This window comes from Aquarana catesbeiana, linkage group LG10, assembly GCF_042186555.1.
Source record: "Aquarana catesbeiana isolate 2022-GZ linkage group LG10, ASM4218655v1, whole genome shotgun sequence".
Classification (NCBI taxonomy): Eukaryota; Metazoa; Chordata; class Amphibia; order Anura; family Ranidae; genus Aquarana; species Aquarana catesbeiana.
Window position 1 is genome coordinate 6,875,684 of NC_133333.1, and position 20,129 is coordinate 6,895,812.

Sequence of the window (20,129 nt, forward strand, 5' to 3'; positions counted from 1 at the left end):
CCTCATATTAGAGGCCATACAGGCAGGCTAGGCAGTTGTTCAGGACCTCATATTAGGAGGCCACATGGACAGGCTAGGCAGTTGTCCACCACCTCATATTAGGAGGCCACATGGACAGGCTATGCAGTTGTCCAGGACCTCATATTAGAGGCCATATGGGCAGGCTAGACAGTTGTCCAGGACCTCATATTAGGAGGCCATACGGTCAGGCCAGGCAGTTATCCAGGGCCTCATATTAGGTGGCCATAGAGAGATCTGATGTACAAAGACTAAGTTCAGGCTATCCTCTTTTTTTTTTTTTTTTTTTTTTTATCTCCACCAATATCACCTTAAAAAGCATAAAAAGTAAAGGGGTTAAGGAATTCGAGTGGACCTGTGCTTTGCCCCTCCTACGGGTCCCTTCAAGGTTTAATGGACACCTAGTCATTTAACCTACTTCCTGTGAGCACTGAGTCATGAACACACCCCCTGGGACACAGGAAGATTTTAGGAATTTAATTGCTTACACTAGAGCAATATATTATTATAGAGGTTTCCCTTTTCTCCTTTTTATTGATGAGGAGTAGTGTTGGTTGTCTTAGTTTGCCATTTGAACTAAAAAGTTTGGAATTTTTAAATCTATACTCCTATAGATATGTTCAAGTTCATGGCCTGCAACTTCCCTGTAACTTTCTAGGGGGCTCTTTGTAGTGCCCCTTCACACTATTCCTCCATTGACACTGATGGGGCACTATTCCTTCCACTGACACCATGATGGGGCACTATCCTTCCACTGATACCAATGATGGGGCACTATTCCTTCCACTGACACCAATGATGGAGCACTATTCCTCCCACTGATACCAATGATGGGGCACTATTCCTCCAGTGACACCAATGATGGGGCACTATTCCTCCACTGATACCAATGATGGGGCACTATTCCTCCCACTGATACCAATGATGGGGCACTATTTCTCCCACTGATACTAATGATGGGGCACTATTCCTCCCACTGATACTAATGATCCTCCCACTGATACCAATGATGGGGTACTATTCTTTCAACTGACATCAATGATGGGCAATATTCCTCCACTGATACCAATGATGGGCACTAACCGTCCCACTGATACAATGATGGGCCCTATTCCTCCACTGACACTAACAATGGGGCACCATTCCTTCCACTAATAGAATGATGGGGCACCATTTTTTCCACAAATACCAAAGATGGGGCACTATTCCTCCCATGGACACCAATGATAGGGGACTATTCCTCCCATGGACACCAATGATGGGGGACTATTCCTCCCATGGACACCAATGATGGGGGACTATTCCTCCCATGGACACCAATGATGGGGGACTATTCCTCCCATGGACACCAATGATGGGGGACTATTCCTCCCATGGACACCAATGATGGGGGACAATTACTCCCATGGACACCAATGATGGGGGACTATTCCTCCCATGGACATCAACGATGGGGGACTATTCCTTCCACTAATACCAATGATGAGGCACCATTCCTTCCACTAATACCAACGATGGGGCACCATTCCTTCCACTAATACCAATGATGGGGCACCATTCCTTCCACTAATACCAATGATGGGGCACCATTCCTTTCACTAATACCAAACATGGGGCACTATTCCTCCCATGGACATCAGTGATGATGGGGCACTATTCCTCCCTTTGACACCAATAATGGGGCACTATTCCTCCCATGGACACCAATGATGGGGGACTATGCCTCCCAAGGACACCAATGATGGGGGACTATTCCTCCCAAGGACACCAATGATGGGGGACTATTCCTCCCAAGGACACCAATGATGGGGGACTATTCCTCCCAAGGACACCAATGATGGGGGACTATTCCTCCAATGGACACCAATGATAGGGCATCATTTCTCCTCCTTCTGATCACAGGAACCATGTCATTTTTTTTACACCCACGTTTCACAGTTTGGGCCCCCTAAGGTCTAAAGGATAGTAAACTGGCCTTTTTGTTTTTACAAGTTTGGAGACCTCTGCTCTAATACATGAGACACATTGGGGGTTAGAGGAGGTAGAGATCGTAGGGCTGGTGGCCACAATGGTGGGCCATTCACTAGCATTGGAAATGCAGGCGGGACACGGAGCGATGGCACTCCGTCAGCAAAACCGCAAGCTTTGACAGCGCCGTCACCCTCCCTATGCCATGCCGCTTTATATCACAACAGACTAAAGAAGAACATTGAGATTATAATCATTACTTTACTGCTTGGAGGTGAAATGCGACGATCTCCCACTGAGGCACACTAAAGGGACAATGGCAGTTGGTTTGATTCTTTCAGACCGCAAATCCACGCATTTCTAATACGCCAAACGGCACCCCATCCTGTTTCTGCAGGAAACGCTGGCAGATGACTGCCAGTAATGAGGGAATAATGACATTTACCGCAATATTTTATGCTGAAGCGTAAAGCTGCAACGCATCAGAAATAATGAGATTTCTACTGGATATTGAAGAGATGAGAAGCCGGGGAGAGGAGACGGCAACAATACTACCGCGGCCGGCACCATCACATGGCACCAATAAGGATGCGACAAACCCCGAAGCGCAACTCTACCTTCAGGCAAATGCTCACTTATTAAAGCGGTACACGCGCTGCATTGTTTGTCCTCTATCCCTGGTCCAGTACCCCAAGATACCCCCTTTGGCGTGCAGAAAATACTCTCTGTCCAATGGGATTCTGCTTTTCATTGGTGACTCAAAGTGAACCTGGTTTCAGACATAACAGGGCGCCTAGTGCATTATCACCATACAACTTAAATACTAAAAGATAAATGTATACTCACAAACATAAGGAACAGGCAGGGCCTGCCCTACCATGGGTCCCAGTGTGTCCATTGGACCCAGGCAGCACTTTGAGAGGGGCAGTAAATTAAACCCACAGCCGCCTCTCCTTCTCCTTCTCAAACTGCCCGCCGAGCCACTCCGCCTGTTTCTGTATTACCCTAGCCCGCCCCTATACTGCCCTAGCCCGGCCCTATACTACCCTAGTCTGCCCCTATACTGCCCCAGCCTGTCTATATACTACCCTAGCCCGTCTATATACTACCCTAGCCTGCCCCTATACTGCCCTAGCCCGTCTATATACTACCCTAGCCTGCCCCTATACTGCCCTAGCCTGTCTATATTCTACCCTAGCCCGTCTATATACTACCCTAGCCCGTCTATATACTACCCTAGCCCGCCTATATACTACCCCAGCCCGTCTATATACTACCCCAGCCCGTCTATATACTACCCCAGCCTGTCTATATACTATTCCAGCCTGTCTATATACTGCCCCAGCCTGTCCATATACTGCCCTAGCCTGTCCATATATTGCCCTAGTGTGCCCACTTACTACCTTAACCTGTCTATATACTACCCTTGCCTGCCTATATACTACCTTAGCCTGCCTATATACTACCCTTGCCTGCCTATATACTACCTTAGCCTGTCTATATACTACCCTAGCCTGCCTATATACTACCCTTACCTGCCTATATACTACCTTAGCCTGCCTATATACTACCCTAGCCTGCCTATATACTACCCTAGCCTGCCTATATACTACCCTAGCCTGCCTATATACTACCCTAGCCTGCCTATATACTACCCTAGCCTGCCTATATACTACCCTAGCCTGCCTATATACTACCCTAGCCTGCCTATATACTACCCTAGCCTGCCTATATACTACCCTAGCCTGCCTATATACTTCCTTAGCCCGCCCCTTGGAATTGAACATAATGGTATGTCATATAATTTTGCATATGGACAAGGTCCTGTTGCATGTAAATCTGACTTCCTGATAAATTAAATGTATCAAATAATACATTTTATGATATAAAATAATAGATGTGGGGGCCGTTTGGTGGGCATGATTTTTTTTTTGGGGGGGGGTGGGGGGGCAGGATTTCAATCCTGGACCCAGGCGGCACAATGTCTTGGGCCAACCCTGGGAACAGGCGTATCACATAGAATCTCCCGCTGTATAGGGATGTCGTTCAGCCATATAGGGAGGCTGATGCATTTCGGGGGACATGTCCCCTGTCCCTATTAGCCTAGAAAATGGTCACTACTGTTTGTTTTTTTTAACATTCAGCTCCCAATGGGGTTCAAACTTGACAAATGGACGTTAGTAATGTTCAGCAAGCCCACCTTGAGCTGAACCCAGGTACACATTTGACCCATCCCCATTTTATGACCTGTGACCTTTAACATTGTGGTCTTTACCTTCTATGGAAATGCATGGCTATTACAGACCACCTGCACACCTGACTCTTCCCAAATGTACCACTTATAGGAACTAATCCCAGGCTCAAGAATTCTGGAAAGGTACTCCATGGTGGTCCCTCAAAGTATGAGGATATCCGTCAAGGGTGTGCTGCTGCAGGGGCCCACTCCCTGACCTGGGCAGGGGACCTCCTGTCTCCTGAGTGGAGCCCCAAACTATGGCCAGGGCCTAGATTATAAAGCCTGTGCACACACACAACCTTCTGGTCCCCAGTAAAATCTGAGGGGACAAGGTTAGAGGCTTCTGCCCTTCGAAAGCTCTTTGAAGCCTCTGGACTCCAGACCCCGGCTCCCAGAACCCGGGACAGGCTGGTTTAGCGCCCAGGGCATGGGTAAGGAACTGTGCCCCCTTTTCTGCTCCTAATTTATACTGTAGAATGGGGTGTACAAACCTGTGCCCATTTCTGCCCCCCTTTTTTTGCTGGCACATGCATGGCCAAGTGCTTTCTCCCTAGAAAATAGAAGGTAGTTGCAAATGCCCAGTGTGCTTTTCGTTGTGGACGGAGAGTGGGCACGTTGGAGCACATAAAGAGAGCGGTAGCTGCCTGAGCAGCCTGGTGGTTGCTAGCCACTGATTTGGAGCTTGTGTGTGGTGAGGTGGTGCCTCCCCCTACCACTGTGCTCTGGGCAGCTGTCCCTTCTGCCCACCCCTTGTCCCCGCTTTACCGGATCCAGGAGTTGCATAACCTGGAGAAAACTGAAAAGGTAATTTTCTCCATTTAGACACTCTGAAGCCCCTCAAATTGCACCCTTGAGAAGCCGGTGTCATTTTTGTTTTTTTCAACCCAATGGCAGGGCACAGCAATGTCACAAGGGCAGACTGATCTTGGACCATATAAAACAAATCTCATGGTAAATGGTGGTCATGGTTGAGTTTTCTGCACAGGGTGATGGCTGTGCCTATCCTATGTCCTTCAGTTCGAACAGAAAGTGGGTCAGAGCTGCGGACGGGCTGTACTTCCCGTCAGACAGACCCTTGTACGCTTTGTCTCTTGCCTGGAGTGAGTGTCAGAAGACTCAGAGCAGCCAGGAGCGCGCCTGCACACTTTATTTATTGATGGAGACACACCGTGACATGGAGACTGGTAATAAGAGTCCCAGAATAGCGGCAGGCCTCCACTCCGCACCTACAGCATTGCAGGTGTGCTACCATACCATGAGAGGGCATTACTGGTCCTAGCAGAACTGCTGTCCTATTATATATATATATATATGTATATATATATATATATATATATATATATATATATATATATATATATACCTAGGGAGGGGCTATCTGTTTGAGTCAAACAGTGAACACCCTTTAAAAGTGGGAGAAATCTAAAGTGCTCATTTTAAAGGTTAATATGCAAGTTATTGTCATAAAAAGTGTTTGGGGACCTGGGTCCTGCCCCAGGGGACATGGATCAATGTAGAAAAAAGTTTTAAAAACGGCCATTTTTTCGGGAGCAGTGATTTTAATAATGCTTAAAGTGAAAAAATAAAAGCGAAATATTCCTTTAAATTTCGTACCTGGGGGGTGTCTATAGTATGCCTGTAAAGAGGCATACCAATAAGCTCCCCGCCCGCAGACCCCCACAACCACCGGGCAAGGGTTGTGGGGATAAGGCCCTTGTCCCCATCAACATGGGGACATCCTCCCCATGTTGAGGGCATGTGGCCTGGTATGGTTCAGGAGGGGGGCGCTCTCTCGTCCCCTCCTCTTTTCCTGTGGCCTGCCAGGTTGTGTGCTCAGATAAGGGTCTGGTGTGGATTTTTGGGGGAACCCCACGCCATTTTGGCGCGGAGCTCCCCTTAATATCCATACCAGACCTGAAGGGCCTGGTAATGGAATTTTTGGGGACCCCCACGTATTTTTATTTTTTTTAATTTTTCAATGACTTTCAATGACTTTTATGTGTATTGTCGGGACCGACAATTCATTAATAGCCGGCACTAGCGCTAGTACTTTTAAATGACTTTTTATTCCTTTAGAAATGTAATTTTGCTCTCGGACTGTTGCAAACACGGGAAACATGCGCTGCTTTACAGGCATACTATAGACACCCCCAGGTATGAAATTTAAAGGAATATTACACTTTTATTGTTTCACTTTAAGCATTATTAAAATCACTGCTCCCGTAAAACGGCCGTTTTTAAAACTTTTTTTTTGCATTGATCCATGTCCCCTGGGACAGGACCCGGGTCCCCAAACACTTTTTATGACAATAACTTACATATTAACCTTTGAAATGAGCACTTTTGATTTTTCATGTTCGTGTCCCATAGACTTTAACGGTGTTCGCATGTTCGAACAAATTTTTTGCCTGTTCGCATGTTCTGGTGCGAACCGAATAGGGGGGTGTTCGGCTCATCCCTATATATACATATGAAAGGGTTTTAAGCGGAACTCTGGGCAAAAAGCTAAACACACCGATGAAATGCACTCTGTACGAGGTCTATACATCATGTTCAGCTCCTCTTATAATCCGGACAGAGCCGGGTCAGCGGCCTCACTTTTCTCTGCTACAGTTGAGGAATACACTTTGATCATCAACCTCCTAGCTTGTGATTGGTCAATGAAGGACACTCAGCATTACTCATTGAGTTCTCTCCTCCTGTGTCCTGATTCAAGTTGTTGGCAGACATCACTGCGCAAAGCAACGGAACTCTGATTGGTCCAGAGTGTTGGCCCCTCCCTCTCCCAGGCAAGGCCCCTGTCACCCAGGGCTGGGACGGATGGGAGGCTGCCCTGGGGGCAACGGTTTATTGCAGGGATGGTGGCACCCTGTGTGAAGTTCCTTCTGTTAGGAGTAGGGACAACAGCATCACTACTCTTGTCAGCCCAGCGATGGGAGCAGTGAGGAGAGAGCCAGGAGGAGATATGTGTTATGCACCCTCTAAGCATGCACATCATGAACAAGAACAGGGGGGAGGGGCACAGTCTGGCAACTTTTCCCCCACACATCAAAGAACAATGGGGTGGCCCCTAAAAGTCGCACATCTAGGTGTCCTGAAGTGGTGAGTGGAAACCTCAGCCTGGACTCCAACCAGGCCACGACCCCAACGCGTTTCACTCCGCCCCCCCCCCCCCTGGACTGACTGATCGCAATGAATAAGCTCGGGGGACGGAGTGAAATGCATTGGGGGCATGACCTGGCCTGGTTGACTCTACAGGACACCTAGATGTGCAACTTTTAGGGGCCATCCCATTGGTCGAAGGTTTTAATCGGGCCAAAGTTTTCTACTATTGCCTACGACATTTTGGGCACAGACACAAGGCAGTCGCCACATCTTCCTGACAAATGGAAAAGGTTGTGAGGGGGGTGGAAGGCGGGACCAGAGGTCCGGGAGAGGCTGGGGGATGATCGTGCAGGCCACAGCGGGATCCCTTTGGGGTGGCTGGAATGGGACCCCTTGAGCCAACCGGAACAGAAGTTAAAAGATGATCCTCCACCCCCCCACGCTCAACCTGATTGCACTTGGCTGATAGAACTCCAAAGCCCAGATTTGTGGTTTATCTTAGGCCTTCAGGGGGGCCGGGGGGGGGGGGTTCACCGATATAAGTTACATATTTATTGTTTCATTTTATACTGGTCATTCTCTACCGAAGGGCTCTGTTGGCTCTCGGTTAGGGATACTTGTTACAAATATTGCTTTGTATTATTGACTATTAAAAAAATACAATAAAAATATTGAACGAGGAAAAAAAAAAAAAAAATGTCGAAGGACCTTTTTTTTTAATGGATTTAAAGGATCCAGGAAGTATTGACAGTAGAGCTACTTCAGGTGAGGGTTGTACGACGTTCCTCTTTAATCTGACGACAACTGTCACTGGAGACTGAATGTTGGGGAAAGTGCAAAATTTCAGGTGGTCACTAGAACAAAAGTAAAAGGGAATTCTACCAGTTGGAACACTTGTTCTGGTAAGAAATATCTCAGGGGAAGGTGGGTCCAACAAGGTCCTCTGCTGGGTCAGAGCTAAAGCTCTCCAACCAGCGGAGTGGGGGGGGGGGGGGCATTTGCTAAATTGGAAAAGCTCTATCTTTTTCTGAGCAGGGGGCATAGTTGGACCTCTGCAGAGAGGCTACTGCTTCCACACAGAGAGAGCAGGGGTTCCTTATCTACAGCATAATGGCAGGTGACAGGTTTTTCTACTTAGGCTGGGGCTGCTTTTTCTAAAGAAAACCAACTGTAAGACTTTGAACTGAAAATTCAACAGGGCTGCAAATGAACTTGTAGGACAGGTTCGTTTGAATGAATATTATCTTATCAGTGTGTGCCAAGGAGCAAAAATAAAAATTTTACAGGAAAACCTTTCCAGATGTATGAACATTGGATAAAACGTTGGCAAAAAAAAAATCTAGTTCTACCCTGTGTCTCATAAAAGTATATTGAGGCCATTATTTTTTGCAACACTTTGTGCCATCAGGTGCCTTTGCATGCCGTGTTCTTTGCGTCCTGTTGGGTAGCGCATGGCTGATATTGTTTGGTATTCTGCCGGTGACATCACCTGAATAAAGTGGCTGTTTATTTCAGGAATCATTTATGGAAGACGGATAATTACCCCGCATCACCGGCATAAGTGAATGCCAGGCTATTATCTCTGCTTCCATAGGGGAAGATATACACGGATGTGTCCATTAGTGGGTGTAGACCCAACATACGTGTTCATATGTCACGGTATGCGATAATAACCTTCCTTTCCACCTGATTGGCGCGGTGCCCCCTCCGCCTTTCAGCATTCACCTTACATTCTCCTCTCTTCCTCCCGCCATGTCCACCTCTCCCGCTGCTTCCTCTCTCTGCTGGAATGCAAGAAATTCTAAATACCTTAATTTAAATGTAAATTTGTCCCTTTTCTCTTCATTCCAATCTAGCGATATTGCTGCCAGTATTACCCGTTTGCTTCGTGCCTTAATGCAACATTTACTTGTCTTTAATTTCTCTCGCTTACTTCACCGACTCCTCAATTGTCTCCAAATATCCCCTTCACGTACAGTCTCCCGCTAAGTGGCCAGACTGTGCGTCCAATCCAAAGCCGGAAATACGTGGGTGGCTGCTCCCTCGTCTGAGAGGACACGTCTGGTGACCGGCCATTCGCAAATGTGACTGCAACGCAAAAGCGGCAGAAAATGCTATTCATTGACCTCCTTCCTGGCTACCTACAGCCTCCTGCTGGGGCAGGGGTCTCCAAACTTTCTAAACTAAGGTCCAGTTTTCTGTCCTTCAGACTTTGTGGGGTGGGGGGGCAGACTGTGGCCCTCAGGAGCAAAAAATGTCCCAGCATCAGTGGGAGTAAACAATCCCCTCATCATTGGTGTTATTGGGGGGAATTGTGTCTCTTCATTGGTGTCATTGGGAAAAATTGTGCTCCATCATTGGAGTAGTCCACAGAGACTGTGGACATGGTACAAGAGACGGTCAGTGGCTGCAGACATGGTACAAGAGATGGTCAGAGGCTGCAAACATGGTACAAGAGGTGGTCAGAGACTGCAGACATAGTACAGGAGATGGTCAGAGACTGCAGACATGATACAAGAGGTGGTCAGAGACTGCAGACATGATACAAGAGATGGTCAAAGACTGCAGACATGATAAAATAGCTGGTCAGAGACTGCAGACATGATAAAAGAGCTGGTCAGAGTTTGTAGACACGGTGCAGGAGATGGTAAGAGATTGTGAACTTGATACAAGAGATGGTCAGAGACTGCAGACATGATACAAGAGATGGTCAGAGACTGCAGACATGATACAAGAGATGGTCAAAGACTGCAGACATGATAAAATAGCTGGTCAGAGACTGCAGACATGATAAAAGAGCTGGTCAGAGTTTGTAGACACGGTGCAGGAGATGGTAAGAGATTGTGAACTTGATACAAGAGATGGTCAGAGATTGCAGACATGGTACAAGAGATGGTCAGAGATTGCTGATTTGATACGGGAGATGGTCAGAGACTGCGGACATGATGCAAAAGATGGTCAGAGACTGCAGACATGATACAAGAGATGGTCAGAGATTGTGGGCTTGATACAAGAGATGGTCAGAGATTGTGGGCTTGATACAGGAGATGGTAAGAGATTGCAGACATAGCACGGGAGATGGTCAGAGATTGAGATTGTGGGCTTGATACAGGACCTTGTCAAAGACTGTGGACATGATACAAGAGATGGTCAGAGATTGCAGACATGGTAAGGGAGATGGTCAGAGATTGTGGGCTTGATACAGGAGATGGTCAAAGACTGTAAGCTTGATACAGGAGATGGTCAGAGATTGTGGACTTAATACAAGAGATGGTCAGAGATTGCAGACATGGTACGGGAGATGGCCAGAGATTGACATTGTGGGCTTGATACAGGACCTTGTCAAAGACTGAGGACATGATACAAGAGATGGTCAGAGACTGCAGACATGATACAAGAGATGGTCAAAGACTGTGGACATGATACAAGAGATGGTCAGAGATTGTGGGCTTGATACAGGAGATGGTAAGAGATTGCAGACATAGCACGGGAGATGGTCAGAGATTGAGATTGTGGGCTTGATACAGGACCTTGTCAAAGACTGTGGACATGATACAAGAGATGGTCAGAGATTGCAGACATGGTAAGGGAGATGGTCAGAGATTGTGGGCTTGATACAGGAGATGGTCAAAGACTGTAAGCTTGATACAGGAGATGGTCAGAGATTGTGGACTTAATACAAGAGATGGTCAGAGATTGCAGACATGGTACGGGAGATGGCCAGAGATTGACATTGTGGGCTTGATACAGGACCTTGTCAAAGACTGAGGACATAATACAAGAGATGGTCAGAGACTGCAGACATGAAACAAGAGATGGTCAAAGACTGTGGACATGATACAAGAGATGGTCAGAGATTGTGGGCTTGATACAGGAGATGGTAAGAGATTGCAGACATAGCACGGGAGATGGTCAGAGATTGAGATTGTGGGCTTGATACAGGACCTTGTCAAAGACTGTGGACATGATACAAGAGATGGTCAGAGATTGCAGACATGGTAAGGGAGATGGTCAGAGATTGTGGGCTTGATACAGGAGATGGTCAAAGACTGTAAGCTTGATACAGGAGATGGTCAGAGATTGTGGACTTAATACAAGAAATGGTCAGAGATTGCAGACATGGTACGGGAGATGGCCAGAGATTGACATTGTGGGCTTGATACAGGACCTTGTCAAAGACTGAGGACATGATACAAGAGATGGTCAGAGACTGCAGACATGATACAAGAGATGGTCAGAGACTGTGGACATGATGCAAGAGATGGTCAGAGACTGTGGACATGATGCAAGAGATGGTCAGAGATTGCAGACATGATACAAGAGATGGTCAGAGACTGTGGACATGATACAAGAGATGGTCAGAGACTATGGACATACTGCAGGAAACTCTCAGGCTGTGAACAAACTATAGGAATTGTTGGAGACTGGGGACATGCTCCAGGAGACAGTCAAAGCCAGGAGGCATTTTCCATGAGGCTGTTTGTTATCACCGCTATAACAGAGCAATAGAGAAATGCAAATTAGAATCTGCAGGGGCCCTGAGGGCCAAAGTGGCAAAGGGCCACAGGTTGGGCCTAGATCCTAAACAGAGATGGAGAATCTTCCTGACTACATCCTAACCGCAACCAGCTGATTTTTTTTTTTCTTTTAAAGGGAATTTTAGAAAGTGCTGAAAATTCATTATTGCACAGAAAAAAAGAAAAAAAACAAACAGCTCAACCTCTGCTTTTGGTGGGACGGAGACAATACCATCCTAGGAGCTTATCAAATAAAGTCACAATTACGACACAGAGCTCGCATGGCTCCAGAGAATGCAATAAGTGTATTTTTATCTTTGAAATGATAAAATTTGCCTCACAACGGCAGATAGCCTGCGTGTACCCTCAGGATCCACCACGAAAAAAAAAAAAAAAAAGACTTTTATCTTCCCGTTCCTTTCATCTCCGCACCCCCCCCCCCTCCCCCCCCATATCTTCTCCCTGTATAACGAAGGAACTGTATACTAATGGCGCTCTCACCGCCCGCGCCTTCCCCCCGCAGAACGGAATACAATTGTTTTTTTTTTTTTCGCACAGCACTCCGTCGCCTGTGAAGTTAATGACTTTGGATTGAGCGCGGTGCACGCTCCCCCGGTGACCTTGGCCAAGTTTGTTGGATCAACCATAAGAAACGGCCCACGCTACGCGGCTGCGTTTTTGACAGGTAAAGGCAGCGTGCGAGTCGCCCGTCCAGTCAGCCGAGCGCTGATGATACACGACAAGCACTTTCACCCCTTTCTTAGGTATCGAACGGCGGCTGCACAATAAAGGACGGTATTGATTGACGATCCCAACGTTTAGCTGAAATCATAGCGGTAATATTCTCATTTTCTATTTTTTTTTTTCTCTAATACAATTTTCATGTTTTCTTCCAATACGTCCTTCAGAGTTATCTCGGTGCTTTCAATACACGTGGCAAATTGACCGTACAGGCCAATGACGGGGGATTCTTAACCGCTTCAATAATAATGAAATAAGCCATTATCGGCACGCATTGCGTTCAACAAATTCTACAGCTTTTAAAAGGCTCAAAAAGAACTTCTTTTAACTAAGCATAAGCTTAAAGAGGACCTTACCCTATTAAATGTGGCCCTTCGCCTTAACCCGCTACGGCCCTATAACTGGGTCTTATCAGAGAAGGGGGGGTGGGGGGTGGGTACAGACTTCACCATCACGTGACCACTGTCCACTGTGATTGTCTGTCACTGTGGTCATATCATCAGGAGAAAGTCCCTCCGGCTCCTGATCATAACGAGAGACCGGTAGCTGATGTTGACAGCTTAATCACTGTACTGGGAGTCCTTGCCACTGGCTCATGGTCATGACTATGACAGCCCGATCAATATGGTGGGAGCCCTTCCCATTGGCCCCTGGTCATTACTAGGACAGCACGGTCTCTGTGATAGGAGCCCTTCCCGTTGGCCCCCGATCATGACTGACAGCTTGGTCAATGTGATGGGAGCTCTTCCCACTGGATGGCAGTCATGCCTATGACAGCTCGGTTAATATGATGGGAGACCTTCCTTTCGGCCCCCAGTCATGACTATGACAGCTCGGTCACTGTGATGAAAATCCTTCTTGTTGGCTCCCAGTTATGATTATGACAGCTCGGTCATTGTAATGGGAGCCCTTTCCGTTGGCCCCCAGTCATGACTATGACAGCTCGGTTAATATGATGGGAGCCCTTCCCATTGGCCCCCAGTCATGACTAGGACAGCTCGGTCACTGTGATGGGAGATCTTTCCACAAGTTTCTGATTAAACTATGATAGCTCAGTCTCTGTGATGGAAGCCCTTGCGGTTGGCCCCTGGTCATGACTATGACAGCTTGGTTTCTGTGTTCGGAGACCTTCCCGTTGGCCCCCGGTCATGACTATGACAGCTCGGTCTCTGTGATGGAAGCCCTTCCCGTTGGCCCCCGATCATGACTGTGATAGCTTGGTCAATGTAATGGGAGCCCTTCCCATTGGCTTCAATTCATGCCTATGACAGCTCAGTTAATATGATGGGAGCCCTTCCCATTGGCCCCTGGCAATAATGACTATGACAGCTTGGTCTCTGTGATAGGAGCCCTTCCCGTTGGCTCATGGTCATGACTATTACAGCTCGGTCACTGACCGGAAAACTTTCCATCAGCAACTGACCAGGACTATGACAGCTCTGTCACTGTGATGTGAGCCCTTCCTGCTGGATCCCCGTCATCACCATAACAGCTCAGTCACTGTGATGTTAGCCCTTTCCACCAGCTCCCGGTCATGGCTATGACAGCTCGGTCACTGTGATAGGAGGCCCTCCAGTTGGCCCCCGGTCGTGGCAATGACAGCTCGGTCACTGTGATGGGAGGCCTTCCAGTTGGCCCCCGGTTGTGGCAATGACAGCTCGGTCACTGTGTTGGGAGAACTTCCCATTGGCTCCCGGTCATGACTATGACAGCTCAGTCACTGTGCTCGAAGATATTCCCACCAGCTCCTAAACATGACTATGACAGCTCCATCCCTTCCCATTGACCTTCTGTCACTGTGATGAGAGGCCTTCCCACCAGCTCCCACGTATGACTATGATAGCTCAGTCACTGTGATTGGAGCCCTTCCCACTGGCTCCTGGTCATGACAATGACAGCTCGGTCACTGTGCTGAGAACATGCAGCAAGCACGACCTCAGCACAGAAACCTAAGCCGCCATGGACACATACAGTACATTGCATGTGGCGGTTAAAGCTCACCCTCCTTGCGGCCATACATATGGCTTACATATGGCTTACATGGTAGGAAACAGTTTAAGTGCTAAATGCTGGAATTAGACAATATAGTCAAAGTTCCCTGATTTCCATAGCGTAGGGGGTGACACCATCCTCCTGCCAAGATCCCGAGGAATATGGAGTAGCCCAAATCTCACAAGGTGATGACACTACAGCACAATTGAGGATCATCTTCTTGTGAGGTTTGGGCTACTCTACATTCTCCAAGATCTAGAGGGAGGATGGCATTACCCCTGCGTAGGGGCTGCAGGAATAAGTTGGGGAAAGGAGACACAATCTTTGGGGAATAGGGAGTGGTCCAAATCCCACAAGAAGACATGGCAGTCCCCAATGGTCTTCTAGTGAGATTTTGGCTACTCAACATTCTCCAAGATTTGGCAAAAAAGGTGCATGACTTCAACCACAACTAGGGGCCGCGGGAACAAGTTGGGAGAAAGATAAGTATATTATATAACACACCCCCCCCCCCTTGTTTTTTTGCACTTTCATCCCGCAAGTTTTTTAGGAAGTGGTGGTGGTGGTGGTGGTGGGGGTGGGGTAGTCACCTCAAATAAGCAGCTAATATATTGCAGAAACACAAGAGGAAGGAAGTTTAACAAGACTCGTGACCACTCATTAAAATTAGAAGAAAAGAGGTTTGACCTTAAACAGCGTAGAGGGTTCTTTACTGTAAGAGCGGCAAGGATGTGGAATTCCCTTCCACAGGCGGTGGTCTCAGCGGGGAGCATTGATAGCTTCAAGAAACTATTAGATAATCACCTGAACGACTGCAACATACAGGGATATGTAATGTAATACTGACATATAATCACACACATAGGTTAGACTTGTGTCTTTTTTCGACCTCACCTACTATGTTACTACGTAACATTAGCAGATGTTCCCTTTATGTACACAGAATTTTAGGCATTTAATATTTACAGCAAAACTTTTTTTTTTTGCATTGTATAGAGTATTAAAGAGTTTTGAGTCCTCTGTTACCGCGATAAAAAAACAAGAATTCAGTCCTTAACCGCTTGCCGACCGGCTCACGCCGATATACGTCGGTAGAAGGGCACATACAGGCAGATTAACGTACCTGTACGTTGCCCTTTAAGAGGCGGTTTGCGGGCACGCACCGCGACCTCTGTGAGTGTGTTTGCGGGTCCCGCGGACTCTATGTCCGTGGGGATACCCGCGATCGTCTCACGGAGAGGAAGAACGGGGAAATACTGATGTAAACAAGCATTTCCCCGTTCTGCCTAGTGACAAGACACCGATCACAGCTCCCTGTAATCGGAAGCGGTGATCAGTGTCGTGTCACACATAGCCCCTCCCCCCTCACAGTTAGAATCACTCCCTAGGACACACTTAACCCCTACAGTGCCAGCTAGTGGTTAACCCCTTCACTGCCAGTCACATTTACACAGTAATCGATGCATTTTTAATCGCACTGATCGCTGTATAAATGTGAATGGTCCCAAAATCGCGCCCAAAGTGTCCAATCTGTCCGCCATAATGTTGCAGTCACGATAAAAATTGATGATCGCCGCCATTACTAGTAAAAAAAAAATTATTAATAAAAAAAAAAACCCTTTGCTGCCAGTGTCATTTACACAGTAATCAGTGCACTAATGGATGTATAAATGACAATGGTCCCAAAATAGTGTCAAAAGTGTCCGATGTGTCTGCCATAATGTCGCAGTCCCTTTAAAAATCGCAAATCACCACCCTTACTAATAAAAAAATATATATAATAATAATAAAAATGCCATAAAACTATCCCCTATTTTGTAGACGCTATAACTTCTGCGCAAACCAATCAATAAACGCTTACTGCGTTTTTTTTTTTTTTTTACCAAAAATATGTAGAAGAATTCGTATCGGCCTAAACCGAGGGGAAAAAAATGTATTTTTTTCATTTTTTTTTTTGATTTTTTATAGCAAAAAGTAAAAAATAATGCGTTTTTTTTTAAATTGTCTCTTTTTTTTGTTTATAATAATAAAAATGCCATAAAACTATCCCCTATTTTGTAGACGCTATAACTTCTTCGCAAACCAATCAATAAACGCTTACTGCGTTTTTTTTTTTTTTTACCAAAAATATGTAGAAGAATTCGTATCGGCCTAAACCGAGTGGAAAAAAATGTTTTTTTTTCATTTTTTTTTGGATTTTTTATAGCAAAAAGTAAAAAATAATGCGTTTTTTTTTTAATTGTCTCTTTTTTTTGTTTATAATAATAAAAATGCCATAAAACTATCCCCTATTTTGTAGACGCTATAACTTCTTCGCAAACCAATCAATAAACGCTTACTGCGTTTTTTTTTTTTACCAAAAATATGTAGAAGAATTCGTATCGGCCTAAACTGAGGGAAAAAAAATGTTTTTTTTTTCATTTTTTTTTTGGATTTTTTATAGCAAAAAGTAAAAAATAATGCGTTTTTTTTTAAATGGTCTCTTTTTTTTGTTTATAGCGCAAAAAATAAAAACCGCAGAGGCGATCAAATACCACCAAAAGAAAGCTCTATTTGTGGGGGGGGGGGGGGACGTCAATTTTGTTTGGGAGCCTCGTCGCACGACCGCGCAATTGTCAGTTACAGCCGCGCAGCGCCGAATCGCAAAAAGTGCTCTGGTCAGGAAGGGGGGTAAAATCTTAAAGTCGCCAACTGCCGAGTGATCGGAAATGGTAAGTACGCAAAACGCAATGAAATAATCATTAATTTGTGCGCAACTCCAAACCGAGTAACAATATAATCAACATCAATGCATCACAAACGTTGTGAATATCTATAAATATAATATAATATAATATAATATAATATCTATTAATATTATAAATATATAATACATTGTAAATATAAAAGATATTTGTATTTAAAATAATATATATATAAATTCTAAAACAAATCTAAATTCGGACATTGATGAACTCATGAAGAAGGTAGGAAGGAACGCTGGACACAGCGGGGTACTCACCGGACGGTGGACTGGTACAGCAGGTCTTCCCTCTTGCGATAATTCTCCATTTGAGAATAGTTGGTGGAAAACATAGCATCGAACGTAAAGATTTTCTGCTTGATGGTTCCCCCGTCTGTCACCTGACAAAGAGAAGAACAGGCCCAATCAGATGAGACACGACCGTAACACGCTGTCGCTGTCAGCTGACAATTAGCACGCCGTTAGCCGTACACAGCTGGGGGGGTGACAAGCAATATGTGAGAGCAAAAGAAGAATTGACAACATTGTTATAAACATTTGTGAGAACGTTCAGCTTGTGTTAAAAGTAGATGAAAACCCCTAAAATGATTGTCAATCGATTTCCTCTGTGCACTCCGAATCATAAACTATAGTTTTTTTTTTTTTTCAAATACATTTCAAATAAATTATACATACAGTGTCTCACAAAAGTAAGTACACCCCTCACATTTCTGTAAATATTCTCTTCTCTCTTTTCATGTGACAACACTGAAGAAATGACTCTTGTCTACAATGTAAAGTAGTGAGTGTACAGCTTGTATAACAATGTAAATTTGCTGTCCCCTCAAAATAACTCAACACACAGTCATTAATGTCTAAACCGCTGGCAACAAAAGTCAGTACACCCCTAAGTGAAAATGTCCACATAGGGCCCAAAGTGTCAATATTTTGTGTGGTTACCATTATTTTCCAGCATTGTCTTAACCCTCTTGGGCATGGAGGTCACCAGAGCTTCACAGGTTGTCACTGGAGTCCTCTTCCCCTCCTCCATGATGACATCACAGAGCTGGTGGATGTTAGAGACCTTGTGCTCCTCCACCTTCTAATATCATTAATGTCTAAACCGCTGGCAACAAGAGTGAGTACACCCCTAAGTGAAAATGTCCAAATTGGGCCCAAAGTGTCAATATTTTTGTGTGGCCACCATTATTTCCCAGCACTGCCTTAACCCTCTCAGATATGGAGTTCACCAGAGCTTATCGCTCTCACTCTCTCATACTGGTCACTGGAGGTTCAACATGGCACCTCACGGCAAAGAACTCTCTGAGGATCTGAAAAAAAAAAAAGAATTATTGCTCTACATAAAGATGGCCTAGGCTATAAGAAGATGACAATGATTAAGTACTTCTAATAGTGCGAAACGCGTCTACCAGGCACTCTGCTCTTGTGCTGTCACTCCGGGATGTCCCAATAAAGGATTTGGGATCACAATTGTGGTGTGCAGCCTATTCTTCTTTTTATGCTAAAAGAAGATTGCCAAGACCCTGAAACTGAGCTGCAGCACGGTGGCCAAGACCATACAGCGGTATAACAGGACAGGTTCCACTCAGAACAGGCCTCGCCATGGTCCACCAAAGAAGTTGAGGTCACGTGCTCAGCGTCATATCCAGAGGTTGTCTTTGGGAAATAGATGTATGAGTGCTGCCAGCATTGCTGCAGAGGTTGTAGGGGTGGGGGGTCAGCCTGTCAGTGCTCAGACCATACGCCGCACACTGCATCAAATTGGTCTGCATGGCTGTCCTCCCAGAAGGAAGCCTCTTCTAAAGATGATGCACAAGAAAGTCCACAAACAGTTTGCTGAAGACAAGCAGACTAAGGACATGGATTACTGGAACCATGTCCTGTGGTCTGATGAGACCAAGATAAACGTATTTGGTTCAGATGGTGACAAGCGTGTGTGGGGGCAACAAGGTGAGGAGGACAAAGACAAGTGTGTCTTGTCTACAGTCAAGCATGGTGGTGGGAGTGTCATGGTCTGGGGCTGCATGAGAGCTGCCGGCACTGGGGAGCTACAGATCATTGAGGGAACCATGAATGCCAACATGTACTGTGACATACTGAAGAGGAGCATGATCCCCTCCCTTCAGAGACTGGACCGCAGGGCAGTATTCCAACATGATAACCACCCCAAACACACCTCCAAGACCACCACTGCCTTGCTAAAGAAGCTGAGGGTAAAGGTGATGGACTGGCCAAGCATGTCTCCAGACCTAAACCCTATTGAGCATCTGTGGGACATCCTCAAACGGAAGGTGGAGGAGCACAAGGTCTCTAACATCCACCAGCTCTGTGATGTCATCATGGAGGAGGGGAAGAGGACTCCAGTGACAACCTGTGAAGCTCTGGTGACCTCCATGTCCAAGAGGGTTAAGGCAGTGCTGGAAAATAATGGTGGCCACACAAACTATTGACACTTCGGGCCCAATTTGGACATTTTCCAATAGTGGGGTACTCACTTTATATATATTTATACATACATACACACATACATTTTTTAATTAAAATAATAAAGTCATCCTTTTTTACATCTCAGTGCTGCTGATCTCCTATAGATGCTTTGCAGCCACTTCATGACTACATGCACTTTCCTCGGATTATTAAGACGAAAGCGGAAGGAAAAGGATCCAGATCCGCCCTTCTAGGTTGCACTTCCCTCTTCCTTGTTTCATATTATTTCGTACAAGCCCAGCACTGTAGGGGGGAGGGGAGCGTGCACACACCGGCGCGCCGGGGTACAAATTTCATTAAAAGGACGATCCGGCACAGGAAA

At 46.0% G+C, this 20,129-nt stretch overlaps 1 protein-coding gene across 1 annotated transcript in view; it reads right to left on the reverse strand.

Annotated features, from left to right (window-relative positions):
• The window catches only part of IGSF21 (immunoglobin superfamily member 21), a gene marked incomplete in the record, with an annotated part of 572,073 nt that overhangs the window by 354,527 nt on the left and 197,417 nt on the right, over positions 1 to 20,129 (reverse strand). Inside the window, 1 exon segment of the mRNA XM_073601561.1 lies at positions 17,579 to 17,700. Coding sequence (XP_073457662.1) covers positions 17,579 to 17,700 — 122 coding nt within the window.